Genomic DNA, 18139 nt, shown 5'->3' on the forward strand with positions numbered 1-18139 from the left:
TCTGACTCCACACTCTACTATCTATCTGTTCATGACATTGTTTCCTGTGCATGATGGGAGATTGCTTTGTGGGGGGTGGGGTTCAGGGCACATATAAAACACTTCTGAAGGCAATATTGATTATGTGGTTGTTGTGTATATTTGCATTTCCTGGTAGTAGAGCAAGCAGTGGGTATTTATATATTCATTGTAACAATGTTTTGCAAGTCTTATCGGACATACTTCTCCTTTTCCAAATGAGAGCCCAGTTCTCTGAAAGGGTCCATGATCACACAAGTATCAAGGTGAGAGTCAGGACTCTACCCCAGTCTTCAGAGTCCAGTGATCTTCCCTGTAGTTCAGAACAGTCTGTAGAGCGCAGGTCAGACACTGGAGGCCTGCTTGCAGATGTGTCTGAGATGGAAAAGCCCTGCCAACATCTGAAAACCAGGAGGAGAGCTTGCTTCCCAGCATATGATGTCAGTTGGCTCAAATAAACCCATATATATATGAAGCTGGAGATTTCACATACTAGTAAAAGCCCTATATTCTGTTTTTTCTTGGAAAAAAAAAAGTGGAGATCTGGCCACAAGCCCAGAACTGAGCAGCAGTGGCCTCCCTTAGTCTGGCCCCAGTCTCCAGTGGATCACAGCCCTTCCCTCATTTATACCCACTGGCTGACCCTTGAAGACTTTGAATTTCGGATTTCTAGACTCTGTCTTCCTTGTCTCTTGAAACCACTTGACAGGGGCAGGGTGGTCAGTGGGGACAATGGTCAAGCTGAAATACGTCCAATACCTTCTGTGATGTTTCAAAGCTGGGCGTGATGAATGCTATGTAAAGTCATTACTGTTGTTTCTTCACAATCAGCGTTCTGTGGTGCTTCATACTTTACAAGGTGCTTTCACGTGATTTTATTTCATCCAATCGAAACCTCTTATCTTCCAGAAGGGGAAACAGGCTGGGAGAGAGTAAGTGACTTGGCCAAGGTCACAGGTTAGTTGGCGGGAGAGCCAGGCCCTGACCTGGGCCTCCTTGTTGTGGGGCAGCTCAGAAGGAGCCTCCACAGGACTCTTCCGGGAGGCGCCCAAGCTTCAGTCTGGAGGCAGCTCCTCGCGGCCCAGCCCCGCGCCCCGGGATTGTCAAGCTGGCTGCTTGTTGTTACCTTTATTTCCGGTTTAGAATGTCGTCTCTGAACTGCTTACTTTGCTCATGGTAGTCTGTGGTTATAATCGCTTTAAAAATTATTCTACAATTTTTTGGTTCCATCTGAAACTAACATTTACACTTTTAAAACTTTCCCCATTTTTCAGAGGCACTGAAATGCTTCATTTGGCTGTGTTGCATTCTAGAAAACTTTGCGTCTACTCTGTCTCAGGTAAGAACATTCTTTTTTCTAATGGAGAATTTGTATTAAAAACTGGGCTTTTCGATGTTATGAAAGAATAGATATTCTCTAATGTGACTTGGTGGAGGACAACACACATTCGGGTTGAGGTTTCCTGAATGAGCACTTTCCCCTCGATCATTGATTGTTTCAGCTACTTGGACTGTTACATTTCCTAGGTCGGCTATTTCCGTGGGTGTTTCCATTTCCAGTGGAGGTTCCGTGTAACCTCCTTCTACTTAGGAATAGTGTCCAGGATTGCCTATGACTAATACAGGCCAATTCTGGTTTCTTAGGACACTTGAGTTTTAAGAAATATTCAATAGCAGTTAAAATTCGTTAGCTGCTGAGTCACTGTGGTTTAAAGTACATTTTCTTTGGTGAACCTCAAGTGTTTTTTCTTTACAGTTCCAATTTCTTGGCCTTTGGGTGTCTTCACTCAACCAGACCTCAAGGCACTTATTTGAGGCTTAAGCAGGTTTCTATCTCGACTATTCTGTGGGTACAAGTATGTTAGTTAAAAGTGGCATAGTTTCAGCATTTTGGACCTTGTTAAATATAAAAGGTAACTTAAAAACGTGTGTTTCCATTATTAGATAAATTTTAGTGTAAGTTGAGAGTGTTATTTAGATGGATATCAATATTGGGGAGTTTTTAATGGGGACAATAAAGATAAGGGTCTGTGGGCCTATTCCTTATTCAAATGATACTCACCTTTGGAGTTTGCTGTAAACGTTAGCTTTTGTTTGTTTATTTATTTATTTTTTTATGTTAATCCTCACCTGAGGATATTTTTCCCATTGATTTTTAGAGAGAATGGGGGCGGGGGGGATGTCAAGAGTGAGTGAGAGAGAGAGAGAGAGAGAGAGAGAGAGAGAAACATTGATGTAAGAGAGACACATGGATTGGTTGCCTCCCTCACGTGCCCTGACTGGTGTCAGGGATTGAGCCTGCAGTCGAGGTTTTGACCCTTTAGTCTGAGGGCCAACACTCTAACCACTGAGCCAAACCGGTGGGGCCAGTGTTAGGTTGTAGGATTTGGGTTTCTCCCATACATTCTCTTGATCTGGGCTTTCTTTGTGTTTGGCTTTCAGTTTGAATACCAATTTGTTTTTCCTGTCCCTGGGCTGGGTAGTCCTGGGCAGTCTGTTTCTGGGGTGAAGGTCTGTGGGCTCCCTGGGGCAGGCTGGGTCACTGGCGCAGGGTAGGTGGCAGGCATTTCCGGGTAGTGCTGAGGCAGTTGGTGTTGGCTCACTCTTACTCTCTTTGTGTTATTCCCTTCCTTCCTTCTTTTCCTTCTTTGTTCCCTCTATCACTTCCTTTTCTGCTCTCTCTGCCTCAGAGGTCCTGTTCAGGACCTCTTATGGTCATGGTTAAATATTCTCATTGGTTTCACAGTAGAAGATGTTGCTCCTCCTGGTGGAGGGCACATATTTAGGTTGCAGAGTAAATGAGCAGGTGTGATACAGGCGACTTTATTGTATGTATCTCGTTCTTTGTTTTCCATCCTAAGCCTGTTAACCGTGAGTGCTGTTTTATTAACTGGGTTACTCAGGTCACAGGAGAGGGAGTCTTGCCCACGGTCACCCATGAATACTTCTTAGAGAATTGGTCCCTTCCGGGGGCTCCAGGGTGTCTCTCAGAGGGCAGGAGAGGGACGCATTCTCGAAAGTAGAAATTAGGTTAGGCTCTTGGCTTTCCCTGGTCCTGTTTGAACGGTGGCCAAGAAAGCCTTGCTCTGCAGGCTTGGCTCAGGGGTTGATCATCGACCTGTGAACCAGGAGGTCACAGTTCAATTCTTGGTCAGGGCACAGGCCCAAGTTGCAGGCTCGATCCCCAGTAGGGGGTGTGTGAGAGGCAGCTGATCAATGATTCTCTCTCATCATTGGTGTTTCTATTTCTGACTTCCTCTCCCTTCCTCTTTCTGAAATCAATAAAAAATATATTAAAAAAGAAAAGAAAGACAGAAGCCTTTGAATTCCACTTAGGGGTACACTATAGAATCATGGTAAATGTGTTATGTTTATAAAAAACGCCACTGAAAGAAACTGGCATGTTTGCTTACAGCTTGTTCATGGGATATGGTATCCTCCTGCAAGTCAGTGTTGGAAATGGGAGTTATGGGTCACCGGAATGGTGATTTTTCTCGCTCTTTTATTCGCTGTATTCTTTTACAAGCTCTGTGTTCTCTGGGGATGGGGAGTTGCGCAGACTACACTGCTAATGCCCCTGCAGCTCACTTCCCTTCTCGCTCTCTCATTTCTGCAGCCTCTTACAATATTCGTAGGCTGACATTTTGTCTATTTTTCCTGGCTTGGCTTAAATTGTGAGGTAGGAAAGTTCATGTTTTTGTTCTCTTGAAAATGTTCCTTGAGGTTCCTGTCTGAACTTTCCCCCTAGCTTTCACTGTAACAGGGGAAGCGTAAACATTTTCTAGTTTAAGTACAACCACTGGTGTCAGCAGGTGGAGGTGTTGCCGAACTTGACATCCTTACCCCCAGCTGTCCCCTCCCAATTATATTTTGTCTTCTTTTACACGTTGTGTGCAGCTAAAATGGATTCGAGGCAAACTAGAGAGTCCCTAGACACACCAACCACCCCTTAATAGTCAGAGACTTTTTGGTGGTGCTTTGTTGTCAAACGCATGCTTAATACAGAGAACCAGCAGGCTCCTGCTGCCTGGAGTCAGCCTGTCTTATCAGACTCCGTAAAGAACAGCAGCCCGGGCGTCTCCAATCCTTTCTGATGGGCTTCAGTTCTGAGTAAGTGGTTACACATGTGTGAGCTTAGGTCATCCTGAGTCTGTTCTTTTAGATAGTCTTTCCCCAAAATTGTGTACTTCTCAACAAGCATTTACTAATAATCATTTGACCTCTTTGTGGAATTTTAATGTTAGCCATGAGAGGCAGAAACATGGGGTTCCTTACTTTTGACAGGCTTATGTAATCTAATTTGGTTATTTAACACAACGAACCTTTTAACTTACTGTGGGAAGGCTTTTATTTCATTTAACATCATTAGATTTTTCAGTGGTTATATAAAAGTGCACCAAAAATGGTTGTCAAGGTAACCGTTGATTTTCAATAGATTTTTTTGTTTAAATAAATAAGATCTTGTTTAAATAAGGCCAACAGCATAAATGTTTTAGTAACCATTTACTTGCTAATTGATGAAACTTTACAGTAATTTTGGCTATGTGGGGATTATGATTATAGGTACACAGTTATTATATCCAGTTATTATATCCAAGGGCAAAACCTATGTACGTGATTTTAATCTTATGTCATTGATGCTTCTCTAGAAAAAAATGGCCAGAAATTTTAGATTTTCAGGTACTATTTTTATTTTAAGGTGGTATCTAAGGATGCATTGCCTAATGTTCTCTCGTTTCACTACTACTTTTTTTTAAGATTAAAAAAATTGATTTTTAGAGAGAGAGGAGGTGAGAGGGAAAGAAAAACATCAGTGTGAGAGAGAAAAAGCGATGGGCTGCCTCCTGAGTGCTCCCTATTTTCAAGGAAATTCTTCTTGGCAGACTTCAAATAAAACACCAGGTCCTCTTTACTTGGTGAGGGAAGCTTTAGAAGACCTCTCCATTCAGTTAGAATATGATGCATTAGGGCTTGAGTACTGTTTTGAGAGTTCAAGCAAATTGAATTGCTTGAACGTGTGGGGAATTTTGTTATTGTTTCTAAGTGCAAGGAAGTTAACCTTATTTATTGCAGACCTGAAAATGGGAGGGTTTTGTTGTCATTTGAATAATTACACTTTACTCAGACATAGTGAAAATGGAGGATAAAATGTCACGATGGTGTAGTCTTGCTGAGACTAACCTGTTGGAACTGAGCTGGCGTCTGTGTCATCCGCATGCTGATGGTTCACAATACACAGTGTTTCAGTGCTTTGCCATTTTAGATTTTACCGACATTGAATTATTTGGAATCGGTGTAGAGGATGACTTTTTTATGTCATATTTTTTAATGTAAACAAATACAAAGCAATGATTAATATTTTTTAATGTTTTTCTCCTTAGGAACCTTGGGTAATGTGGAACATGGGAACCAGTATCAGATCAAACTGATGTATGAACATAATCTTCAGAGAACAGCCTGCAATATGACTTACGGATCATTCGGTGGTGTAAGAGGTACTTTGCATTTATTTGTGAATGTGTTGTTGCAAGTCCCAGGTTAGAATGCAGCAGGTCCTCAAATAACAGCATTGCGTGCACTGTGGTTTCATTGTCACGTTGATGAGAGGCCTAGAAGGAGAACTCTTGTTTATATCACTTAGCCTCTGGTAAAATTGGTTCTACTGTACGTCATTTCACTCAAAATTAAAGAACCTATCTGTGATGTTAAGTAAAGACATACTTGGCGGTAAAAATGGACGATTATGTGATATGAATCCCAAAGAGAGTTAAACATATTTTACCAAAAGCTTTCTATTCAAACACCCAGGCAAAATAATCAGAAAGGAAAACTTTAAACATGAACGTGTTGGATTTTCATATAACCAGCACTTTTATATGGTTTACAGAGACATTTCTTTTTTCTTTTTTAAAAAAATATATTTTTATTGTTTTTAGAGAGGAAGGGAGAGGGAGAGAGAAAGAGAGAGAGAAACATTAGTGATGAGAGAGAATCATTCATCAGCTGACTTCTGCACGCCCCATACTGGGGATGGAGCCCGCAACCCGGGCATGTGCCCCAACCGGCAATCCAACTGTAACCTCCTGGTTCACAGGTTCCACGCTAAAATTTGATGAGAGGCTAACTTCCATCAGTGAAGTGCCCCCATTCCCGCCTTAGCTGTTAGAAATGATTTTCTCTGTTCTTAAGATAAATGTTTGACATGATGGGAGACCTAGGTCCTCTTTTTTAATTAACATTTTCAATTGTTTTTTTTTTTTTTTTTTACCTATTAAAACCCCAAAATGCAAATTGCTAAATTTTATATATCTGGAGTCCAAAAAATGATATGAGAAAAAAGTGCTTTGGATAAATGAAAGTAAGGTGTTTGTGTGTGTGTGTGTGTGTGTATGTGTGTGTGTGTGTGTGTGTGTATGTGTGTTTGGTAGCATCAAGGCAGTTCTTTGTTAAATGTTATCTTTTATTTAATTTTATTATCAGATCAAGTTAATAAAATAAAGTTTTAAATTGATTAAATAAAAAATAAATTGTCGGATTTTCTGTGACATTTTTGCTGGATTTAATAGTGGACTTCCAAAGTAATAGAGTTGCTACTATTTTGAAAAGAAGAGATAACTTTGTATTTATATGATACCATATGCCTTACATTTCAAAAGTACCTTCTGAAAAAGCAAGGAGATATTCTGGCATGTTTTATTTTCCTGTTGAGTAGAATATTTCAGTTTGAAGCAGAAATAGCTGAGTAGCAGAAGGGATTTTTCCATTTCATGTTTTTGCAGCACTTCTTGCGGTATCTACAAGAAAACAGGACTAAATAGTGGGGTGGTAAATTAGCAATCATTCTTCGTATGGGGGGCATTAAGGGAATGGAGAGAATCTGCTAATGTGTGTGTGTGTTTTTATGATGAATATGTTCCAAAATTATATTATGGTGATGGTTGCATAGTCTATCAATACACTGAAAACTATTGCATTGTGTACTTCAATAGGATGGCATATAAATTATATCTCAGTAAAACTTTAAAAAGTTAGCCATGGCATAAAGCCCAGTGTTAGCAAGGTGATGATAGTCTCAATATCCTACGTTGCTCGTGGCCATGTGAAACGATATGACACTTATAAGGCAGGTTGGCTATTAAGAGCCATGAAAATGTTCTTGGATCTGAAATGTGACTTATGGGAATGTATGTTAGGAAATGACCCAAAATATGGAAAAGTTATATCAAGTTGCCATACATTAATTTATTTCTTTTCTCCTTCTGTCCTCCCTTCCTTCCTTTTGTATATACATTTGTGCATTTATTTGTAACATATAAACATTAGAAGTGATCAAAATGAGAAATAAAGGAGAATGGCTAAGTTTTGATGCATGGATTCAGTGGGTTATTATGAAGCTATTAAGATTAATTTTGTTTTCTGGAATGAACATCTTTGACTTTGAACATAATCTTTGTATACATTTCTGATTATTTCCTTGGGATAGAATGTAGGAGTGGAGTTATTGAGTCAGAGGTTTTTTTTTTCTTTCTCAATTTGAAAGTTCCTCACCCCCAAATACTGTATAATTGGTAACAAGTACAGAATTTAGGAAGAAGGATATAAAAGTCACTCCAAGATATGCATATGCCAAAAGAAATCCCATTTTCTAAGCCTGTGAGCAGATCAATCTTTTAATTTGAAAACTTCCCTACACTTGATTTGAGTTTAAAAAAGGAAACTAAGAATCCTCCTTTTTTACCTTCCTTGACATTTATGATGCCTTATTACGTTATTATTAAGTGGGTGCTATGTTAGTAGTTCTCAAGAAATGAATTAAGCAAAAAGAATCTGGTCCTATTTTAAACAAATGTAGTTTTAGACAAGGCCATGCAGTTTTTTGGTATGTGCAGCAGAATGAATCACCACTAGATGGCAGTCCTGTACAACGTTGGGCCTTAGTTGGTACTGCTGCTTTTCAGTAAAGTATGGTAACAAATTTTGATCCCAACTAATACTTTACCTTTTACTAAAAATAAACTCACCTATCCAAGTTGCAAAAAAGGAAAAGAGTGGATTTTTAAAAAATTAACTATAATAAAGTAACGTAAGAGTGCATTCTAGCTGTGCCTTTCAAACTTGAACTTGCATTTGAACCAGAATGGGATCTGGAAAAAAAAATGCAGGTTCTGATTCTTTAAGTCTGGAATTGCACCTGAGAGTGAATTTCTGACAGCCGGTTCCCAGGCGCTGCCAAGCTGCAGAGATCCAGAGGTTTGCTGCCGCCTGGCATCAACCAAGGGCTGATTCTGTACCAGCCGTGTTCTTAGTGCATTGCAGGTTGAGAGGCGTACCCAAGGTATTCGTAGTAAATGGTAGCGGAGGGATTCCAACCAGACTCGCTTCCGGAAGCTAGTGCTGTTCATCACACTAAAAACTGCTTCCCCACCGGGGCTGTGAATATGGTACATCCTCCTTCTTCCTAATTCAGAAAAGAGCTTTCCTCTTAGAAAGGGGGCTGCATTGGTTTGGCCACAGTTAGTGCTTAGCTTTGCTTCTTCAGAGATTATGGAAAACCTGCTGCATAGCTTCTGGGTCAGATGTTTTCTGTGTCAGTTTCACTTTTTTGATTGGTGCTTTGGTTTATGGGAAAAGTACCCCCCCTACAACAATCAGAGAGGTTATGTGTGGGAGGGTAATAGAGGATTTGAAATTAGCAAAGGAGTAATTACTGTTTTTGTTTTAAACATTTTTTGTTTGCTCTCGAAGGCACCTTTTATACATTCACAATAATTCAAAGGTACATTCATTTGATGCAGTAAGCTTTGGTGTTACCTGTGCCATGTGCAATGTTTATTAATGAGAAAGAAGTGATAAAGGGCCCTGGCTGGGTAGCTCAGTTGGTGAGAGCGTTGTCCTGATGTGCCAAGGTTGCAGGTTTGATCCCCGGGGGCACATACAAGAATCAACCACGGAATGCATAAGGAAGTGAAACAACAACCTCCCCTCCTTTTCCACTCTCCCTCTCCCTTCCCTTCTCTAAAATCAGCCAGCAATAAAAATGAAAAAAAGTGATAAAGAAATAAGAAATATAGTTTTATGAACTAGTTGAAGAATATTTGCCTAAAATCTTCCATTATTCAGACTACTGCCTACCATTCCAGAATTTAAATTACAACATTTTCCATGTTATACTTTTTAGAGGGAAATAACTGAATTGTGCAATATTAATGGCTGTATTGTGTGTTTATTTATTTTTTATTACAGAAGGGGTGAGGGTGATGTCAGGAAGTTAAAAAATGTTTGTAGTTTCTTTGATTTAAACTTAAACTACTTTTAAAAAGGTACATGTGACTTTTTAAAAAAATACAAGTGTTAGTTTATCTTTGCTTCTTATACTGTCAACAGATTAATGCTTGTAAAATTTAATTGGTGGCATAAGCCTGGACAATCAAATTACAGTTTGGAAATATACTAAATCCATTTTGAAAAGGTGGATTTGAATTGATTTAAAAACTTCCTAGTATAATTGATGGAATTTATTTGGTTTAGTAATTTGACCTCTACTTGTTTTTGCAAAAAGGAACAAATGCTATTTCTGCCTGATCTTTCTTTGATTTTGTTCATTGTGTCATAACTTCCAATGGCTGTGGACATGATACTTGACCTTAAGATTATTAAGATAAGTTTGCCCTTTTAAAACAGTATTTGGAAAAGGAGGATATTGAGATTGACTGACAGAAAGCCAGTGGTGAAGTGAAGAAAGAATGTTATTTTTTTAAGGTCAACAAGTCCGTATACTTAGCTTGGTAAAATAAGACATTTCATGTAGGTTATGTGTTGTATCTTGCTACCGTCAAGATATCTGAGCTAGAATTCCCTTTGCTTATGATCTGACTTTGAGACCCTGTAGTTAGTTATATCCTCAGTCATATAAAGTTTGCCCTGTAGGACTGTGACAGGTTGATGAACCTTATAATGTATAGGAATCTTTCAAGTGTGCAACAGGGACACTGAGATGAAATTGTTGATTTGTTGGAGATGTATGGGAATTTTCAGGGACTGAGGCAAGTCTGGTGTTAGTCCTCCCTTGCATCATCCCCCCCCTCTGTCTTTCTGTCTTTTCGTCCGTCCTTCCGTCCATCCATCCATCCATCCATCCATCCATCCAATGCACATTTACTGAGAGTTTTCTGAGTGCCCAGGCACTGTAGTAATTTCTTGGAGTAAAAAGATGAATAAAACACTTTGTGTTCCCAAGAAGTTTACAGTCTGGGGTGGGGGGGTTGGGCAGTAAAGACTAAGAACTATAATATATCGAGGTGGTAAGTCATAATAGAGATAGAGATGGATAGCACAAAGTTATGCTGGAGCCCTGAGGGTAGAGCAGTTTCCCTAGGCTGAGTAAGTGTGCGTGTGTGTGTGTGTGTGTGTGTGTGGAAGGGAGTACATGAGGGTGGGGGAGTGTGCTGTTACCTTTTTTATTCCAGCTCTTCATTTTTTATCCACTTTAATTTGGAGGCTACTGATCCTAGTTTCTTGTGAATGAGCAATTTTATTATCTTTAGTGTAAAGCTTTCAGTGCCCATAGGATGACCCATTCACATTTCTTTTGGGGTAGTTTTTTCTTCTCAGGAAATTTATTTTTCAGACTTTGGAGCATTTTAAAAAATATTTTTATTGATTTGAGAGAGGAAAGGAGAGGGAGAAAGATAGAAATGTCAATGATGAGGAAGAAGAATTCATCAGCTGCCTCCTATACACCCTCAACTGGGGATCGAGCCTGCAACCGGGGCATGTGCTCTGACCTGGAATTGAACCAATGCCCTCCTCATTCATAGGTCAATGCTCAACCACTGAGCAACACTGGCCAGGCTGGAAAAGGCTTTTAAATACTTTGTTAGAGATTATTACCATCATATGGTTCTTTCTTCAATTCTTAACTGCCTCCAACATTTTTTGCTTTGCTCTAATTTATGGTTTGTTTTATTTATTTTAATCCATCTTTTTTTAAAAAAATATTTGTATTAATTTCAGAGAGGAAGGGAGAGGGAGAGAGGGATAGAAACTGCACACCCCACACTGGGGATCAAGCCTGCAACCTGGCATATGCCCTGACCGGGAATCGAACCATGACCTCCGGGTTCATAGGTCGATGCTCAACCAGTGCTGACCAGGCCATGTGTCTTTCTATATATTATCTGTCTGTTTATTATAATTTTGCTAGCCAAGAGCACAACATGCGGTCTATACTCTACACAACAGATTTTAGAGTGTAATACACTATTGTTATCTATAGGTAGCTCTCATTCTTAAAATTAGTTTTCTCGATCATAACTCTTTGTTTTACGTGAGGGTATTTATATTTTGAGTTTACCTGGTAACAGCCAACTCAAGTCTTCGAGGGTTATTACTGCCCTAATGGTTTGGCTCAGTGGATAGAACGTCATTTACTCATCTGGCTGGAATGTGTTTCTATACATTATTCAACCTTTTGTTATTAATATTTTCTTCTGGATAAAATGTGATATTCAGAATTACTAGTATTTGTGATAATATTCACAAATCAAAGATTTTTAAGTTTTTAAAAATTATTTAAACTCTTTAATTTTTAGTATACAAGACATTTCTTTTTCTCTTTAATCTTTTATCCCTCTTCTTTTTGTGCCTTTTGAAAGCTCATTTTCTTTGAATTCTTCCAGTTCTCTTATTTTATTTTGATTTTTTTCCAGTCAAATGGAACTTAAGAAAAGTAGAATTTTTATCAAGGCAAGTTTAATGTAAGGGTATAGACATAGTATGGGCGTGGTGTAGATTATGAAGGACTGACAGCACAGTAGTCCCATGTTTGTGACTGAGGTGGAAAGAAAATATTGTATATAAAAGGTTCGGTATGTTTGGAATATAGCTGTCAGTAAAAGGAGGTGAACAGATTTTAATAATATATAGGAGTATGGTAGAATATTTTTTAAATTATAAAATGACTTCTATAAGCTTATATGGGATGATATTGTCACATAAATAAAAATTCATGGATTCTTTGGAATAAAAAGCCCGCCATAGAAAATAGTGAACTAAAGAATCATAAATCGCCTTTGCCTCGTCTTTTTTATTTTTTTATTTTTATTGATTTTAGAGAGAAAGGGAGAGGGAGAGAGAGACAGGAACATCAATGATGAGAGAGAATCATTGCTGGCTGCCTCTGGCACACTCCACACTGAGAATCGAGCCCGCCCCCGGGACAGGTATCCTGACGGGGAATTGAATCTTGACCTCCTTGTTCACAGGTTGACACTCAACCACTGAGCCGCCGCTGCCCGGTGCCTTTGCCTCATCTTGAGGAGGCAACCCCAGATAATGATCGCCTTCCAATAACTTCCAATCGATTAAGCTGAAGCCTTTTTCTGGTCTGCCAAGGGGATGCATTAGTGACCACGTGCACTTGCTGACAGGCTCTGCTCCCCTGAGCCACCAGGGTGCCTGCCATTCAGAGGAAACTGTGCTCATCTGGGTGAGCCAGCAGACGTGAGTGAGCAGCCAGACACAGCCTCGCTCTTTTGAATGGGCGTGTTAGTGCTGATGAAAGATGACTCTGCTTGCCTTCTAGGGCAGCGGTTCTCAACCTGTGGGTCGCGACCCCTTTGGGGTCGAATGACCCTTTCACAGGGGTCGCCTAAGACCATCGGAAAACGCATATATAATTACATATTGTTTTTGTGATTAATCACTATGCTTTCATTATGTTCAATTTGTAACAATGAAAATACATCCTGCATATCAGATATTTGCATTACGATTCATAACAGTAGCAACATTACAGTGATGAAGTAGCAACGAAAATAATTTTATGGTTGGGGGTCACCACAGCATGAGGAACTGTATTAAAGGGTTGCGGCACTGGGCAGGTTGAGAACCACTGTTCTAGGGAATCAACAGGTAATGTTTGATAACCCTCGTCTCACCAGTGAACCATGTGGCCCTATTTCCGAACAGGTGCGGTTGAAATGCCAGAGAACGTTAGAGCCGAGTGTCAGTGGTGTGCTGGCTCCTGTCTTTGCCTAAGTGTTAGCGAGTAGGTGTGTTATAATATTGGAGCCCTTCCCTCGTTTGCTTTAAGATCATTTATGGATCCACAGTGACATAAGTTGGAAGATCCAGGGGATAACAGGATTGATTCTCGTCCTGTGCTGGTTTTTCTCGTATAAACTCATTTATAAACTCTCTGGTCCAAGACCCATAAAACAATGTTACTTTCCAAGAGCGTCTTCCTGTATGTTATGTTGTATAGAATCTGTAGCTCCCAAGGGCAGGTTATAAAGAGGGTTCCTGTTGTCTGCAAATTGTTTTTTTACATGATCACTTAAAATTGTTACTTTTCCTGAAAGGTGAGTTCAGATTCCTTCTATACGTACGCTATAGAAATGTTGTGGTTAAACACTTCAGCGCCTACTATGGCTAAGAGTGAGGAAAGGCTAAAAAGTTTCTGGGTGTTTTTGAAAAAAATAAAATAATTTCTTTCATGGTGGCTGAATGCCAAGACTGGAAAAGTGTTATGGGAATGTCTGTGGTCAGGGCTGCCGCTGGTGAGAGGACAGTTACATATGGCAGTCCTGATGGGAGATGACAGCCATTTTTGATCTCTTTATATCAGGGTCTCCTCATAACAGTGGAGTAACTGAGCTATTAAATATTTTACTCAATCGAGAAGGAAAATGATTACCATAAAACGACTTTATTCAGATGACACTGCTATATAAGGGTTTGCAACAGTTTCAGAATTCATGTACAAAGCACATTGCCATGGGAAATGAACTATCTCCCTCCCCTGCCTCCCCCGCCCGCAGTCTCTCTTGAATTCGATAACCCTCTTCCATTCTACAGGGAAACTCTTGCTTGCAGATTTAAATTCTAAAACAAGGGAGAGATATATGCTAATGCTTAATCTGAAAACAAGTGTTTGTGTTGACTACACCATGTTAAAGGTATTTTAAAAGTACATTAGTAGTACTCCATATAGAGGCTATATATATAAATTTAAAGTAGACTGACTTTTTTGATGGACGTTTAGCTGACTTCCAATTTTTGACTAATATGAATAAAGCAGTTATGAACATCCTTATATAATTTTTTATGTGGACAGTACAATAACAGAAGTGTCATACAAATTTAGGAGGACTTTTTAAATTATACTGCTAGAAATATTTCCAGTTCTTTTCTCTATTATAACATTTGAGACACTCAACATTATTGAGACTAGAGTTCTAATTTGCATCTTCAGTATTTCATATAGTACATAATTTAAGTCACTTCTGGCTAATTTAGAAGATGAGAAATGATTAAGCTTGACATATCAGAATAAGTCTCCCCATATTATATTAATATTTGAACTGCATTTCTGCCTAAGTTAAAAATAAGCAGGGCTTTAAATCTGAATTTCCTTGCATTGAAATTTGTGAATAAGAACCTTTCAAAGCAGCGTTTCTAGATCTTTCCTAAAATAAGACAGTACTATTTAATATGGAAATAATAAATGAGCAGTATTCCTAAATCTAATTTGGAAAGTTACATTTATGATTCTAGGGAACTGTGAACATAACATGTGTGAGTGGAAAATTAAGATTTCATATGGCTTTTTGAAGCTGGTTGATTAAGTCATATACAGTTCATTGTTCTAAAGATGAGATTTGTACAAGGTTTTGGAAGGCTGGGAGTTGTATGTTAGAAGTGCTTGTTTCCAAGGTAGTACAAACTGGTTTTAACAATCTATCATCTTCCATTTACCAAAGGAAATATGTGAAAAGAAAAGGAAAATGTTCGGGGGGAACAAAATGTTGAGATGATGAAAAGCTGCAAGGAAAGAAAAAAATACTTTAGAAAGACTACTAGGAAGAAACTAGCTTTTTTCCTCAACAACCTGTCTGAATTCATTTTGCTTTCATTATATATCTAGCCTGGAGGCAAACTATGTTGAGTATTACAACAAAGAGGGTGTTATAAGGAGGACTTTTTTTTTTCAATAATAAAGTATAACATATGTGTAAACCATGCAACTTTGTAACAGGAAACTTTATAATAAGGGAGGACTGTGCTTAGCTTTTCCACAATTTTGGAAGAAAGAATTTTATTAGGTGTTAGACAAAGAAATTATCAACTGACTTTTATGTTGTAAGGTTGAAAGATTTGTTATGACCATTTCTAGACTTTAGCAGTGGTTTTAATGTGGGTCCTGATATATTAGGAACAGCGCCTAGCACTATTAATATGTCTACTATTGCTGGTCCTCTTAAGGAATATGATTTTAACTTTTGCCTTTCAATGAAAGATTATTCAGAATCCTGTTATTCTGTGGTTTTCTCAGCAGTATTAGGCTGTTCTTGAATTGATCAACACATAATATAATTTGGGAACCCAATCAATGGTTCTTTTCTTTTTGAAAGATGGTGACAAATTCTTTTGAAACTTGGGAAATTGGCTCCATCATTCATCCCTTACTCTTTCTTTGCTTCTGCTGCCTAACTTCCTGAAAACCATATTGTTTTGATGTCAATATGTAGAATAGATTATCTGTTGGGAATTCAGAGTGTATTAATTATATTGGAATAACTGTAAACTGGATAAATGATCTAGGTTAGTGGGTATTGGGCTTAATAGCTTATTTGGTTAATGAGGACACTAAAATTAGGGATCTCTAATATGCCTGAACCATATTTCTTATAAATTTACCCCAGTTTTGAGATTAACTGGCAAAAGTTATTTATTTTTTATTTTTTGGCTTCTAAAGGCTAATGTATTATAGTAGAGTTTTAGGGTTTATATACTGGTAGTGCTTATTATAGAACAGTTGAGTTTTTATTTATTTATCATGAGACTAGAAGTGAGGTAGAAGTGTAGAAGTCAGTCTTCTAACTTTTGGCTTTTCAATTATATATTTTTGAAATTATTATACCTACTTATTCCCTTCTCTCTCCCCCTTAAAACTAATCACACACCATTCACATTTATGCACTACTTTGAGTGGAAGGTGGGGGAATTTAATGATACCCTTTTATATGGTTCAATCCACTGCAGGGCTGTTAGGAAAGTCAGGGGCGAAGTGCCTAGGCTTACAGAGAGATGGTAGAAGTTGTTAGCCAGATACATTAGTATATCTTTAAAAATAGACTTTTGCTTTAAACTTTGCAAGATTCACAAAAGCATTCAAAATAACTTTAACTATATGCAGTTACTTTGTTAAAAATAAAGTCAAATAGTTCAGGAAGCTGATGGAAGCATCAGTGCGTGTCCTCTCCTCTCCTCTCCAACAGGACCCATAGCTACTGTTTCTGATGGCTGACTCCTTATTTCCTAAATAATATGATTGCACCGCTATTTGGGAACTCATCATATTTAGATTTCGTCTCTTGCTGTACCACCGCAATAAAGCTTCTGATTCACGACATATCCTTTTTCTTATCCTTTTCAAGTTACATCACGTTTCTCATTTCTTTTGCCACTCAACTTCTGCGCCTACTAACAAGATAAACTTCTTGTTCTTGTTCCATCAGCTTCCACCTCTTGATTCTATATTTTGTAAAATGAGCACATGAACCATTTTATCTTTACCATTATTATTTCTTTCTGAAGTCTCTTCTGTCAACTCCATCTCCGTTCTTGCGTTGTCAAGGTTGATAATATTTGCATAATGGTCTGTAGTAACAACTGAGTCTTCCATGACCCCTCTATGGACATGTAAAGGGTCACGCCTACTTTAATTGAATCATGTAAATATTGTTCAGTGTACCAGCATCCATTGCCCTCTTCATGAGCACCGGAAAATGCTCCTGTGGGATTTTTAAAAACATACATTTCTTTACATAGCCTCACAGTCCTCACATTATTTTTTTTTAGAGTTGAACTGTTTATTGAACATGTTACAAAAGGGGTCAGTCACAACGACCAAAGCCCGTGTCATGTCAGACTCCTGAGATTCTGTCTTTGCTTCCACTTTCTCCTCAGCTGGCAGCAGTGGCGGCGGGGACAGGACCTGCTGCTGGTGCAGCGCCAGCTACCGGGGCGGGTCCTCGGCCCCTGCACTGCACATGCCTCCCCGATGTTGACATTGGCCAGAGCCTTTGCAAACAAGCTTGGCCAGAAAGGTTCAACATTTACACCTGTAACGTGGGCATTGCCCTTATCCTCTGTCACCGGCGCCTCATCGTCATGCAGGCTGAGGGCCATGTGGGTGCAGGTGAGCCCTGAGACTGGGCAGTGAGCCAGATGAAGTGAGGCTTCACCCAGCGCAGCCTGAGCGTCCTCCGAAGGGCCGAGCGCTTTCCTGGCAGCTGGGGAAGAGTCGGTCCTACTGTTGAGCCTGTCACTTCTCTCTAGTTCCTCGGGACCTTCCTGTCTTCCTGGAGGTGTGGGATTTTTCTCACCTAACTTTTTACTTTTTGAATGATCTCATTTTTTTCTGGAGTAATTTTGTTTTGTTCGTTTGTTTTTCTTGGGCGCTTCTTATTTCAGGCTTCCCTCGATTGTCCAGTTGTCAGGTTTTATCTGAGGATGAGTCAGTAGAAAGACTAAGTACTGTGAAAGTGCGTTGGGCTTTTGACCAGCTGGCCTGGCTTTAAAGTGAATGGATGGGGAGGGAGCTTAAATCCAGGGCCTCCAACTGTCAGGATGAAGAGAGGAGGGCGTGTGTTCACAGGAACCAGCATCTACACGGGTCACTGTGGTTCTTCCTAGACAGATCAGCATTTAAGAAACTCTTACTGCCCTCCCCCCTTTTGTTTTGTTTTGTTTTGGGCATGAGGGACAGCAAATACCTGGCTGCTAAATGTGTGGCAAGTGGGAGAGGGAAGGAAATGGACAGTTGGTTGCCTGTCTGTCCTTGCTGGCTGGCTATCTATCCATCCATCCATCTATGTATTTATCTATCTAATATTTCTTTCAAAATATTTAAAAACATCTATTTTTATTGATTTCAAAGAGAGGAATGGAGAAGGAGAGAGGAATAGAAGCATCAATGATGAGAGAGAATAATTGATTGGCTGCCTCCTGCACGCCCCTTACTGGGGATCAAGCACACAACCTGGGCCTGTGCCCTGGCTGGGAATTGAACGTGACCTCCTGGTTCATAGGTTAATGCTCAGTCACTGAGCCACGC

General features: G+C 39.3%; 1 protein-coding gene across 1 annotated transcript in view; it reads left to right on the forward strand.

Annotated features, from left to right (window-relative positions):
- The window catches only part of BBS9 (Bardet-Biedl syndrome 9), a 325628-nt gene that overhangs the window by 15766 nt on the left and 291723 nt on the right, over positions 1–18139 (forward strand). The window contains exons 4-5 of the mRNA XM_081102088.1: positions 1293–1357; positions 5400–5513. Coding sequence (XP_080958214.1) covers positions 1293–1357; positions 5400–5513 — 179 coding nt within the window. The remainder of the gene's footprint in view (positions 1–1292; positions 1358–5399; positions 5514–18139) is intronic.

The sequence above is a fragment of the Myotis nattereri genome (genome assembly GCF_964212035.1).
Source record: "Myotis nattereri genome assembly, chromosome: 11".
NCBI classification, from domain to species: Eukaryota; Metazoa; Chordata; class Mammalia; order Chiroptera; family Vespertilionidae; genus Myotis; species Myotis nattereri.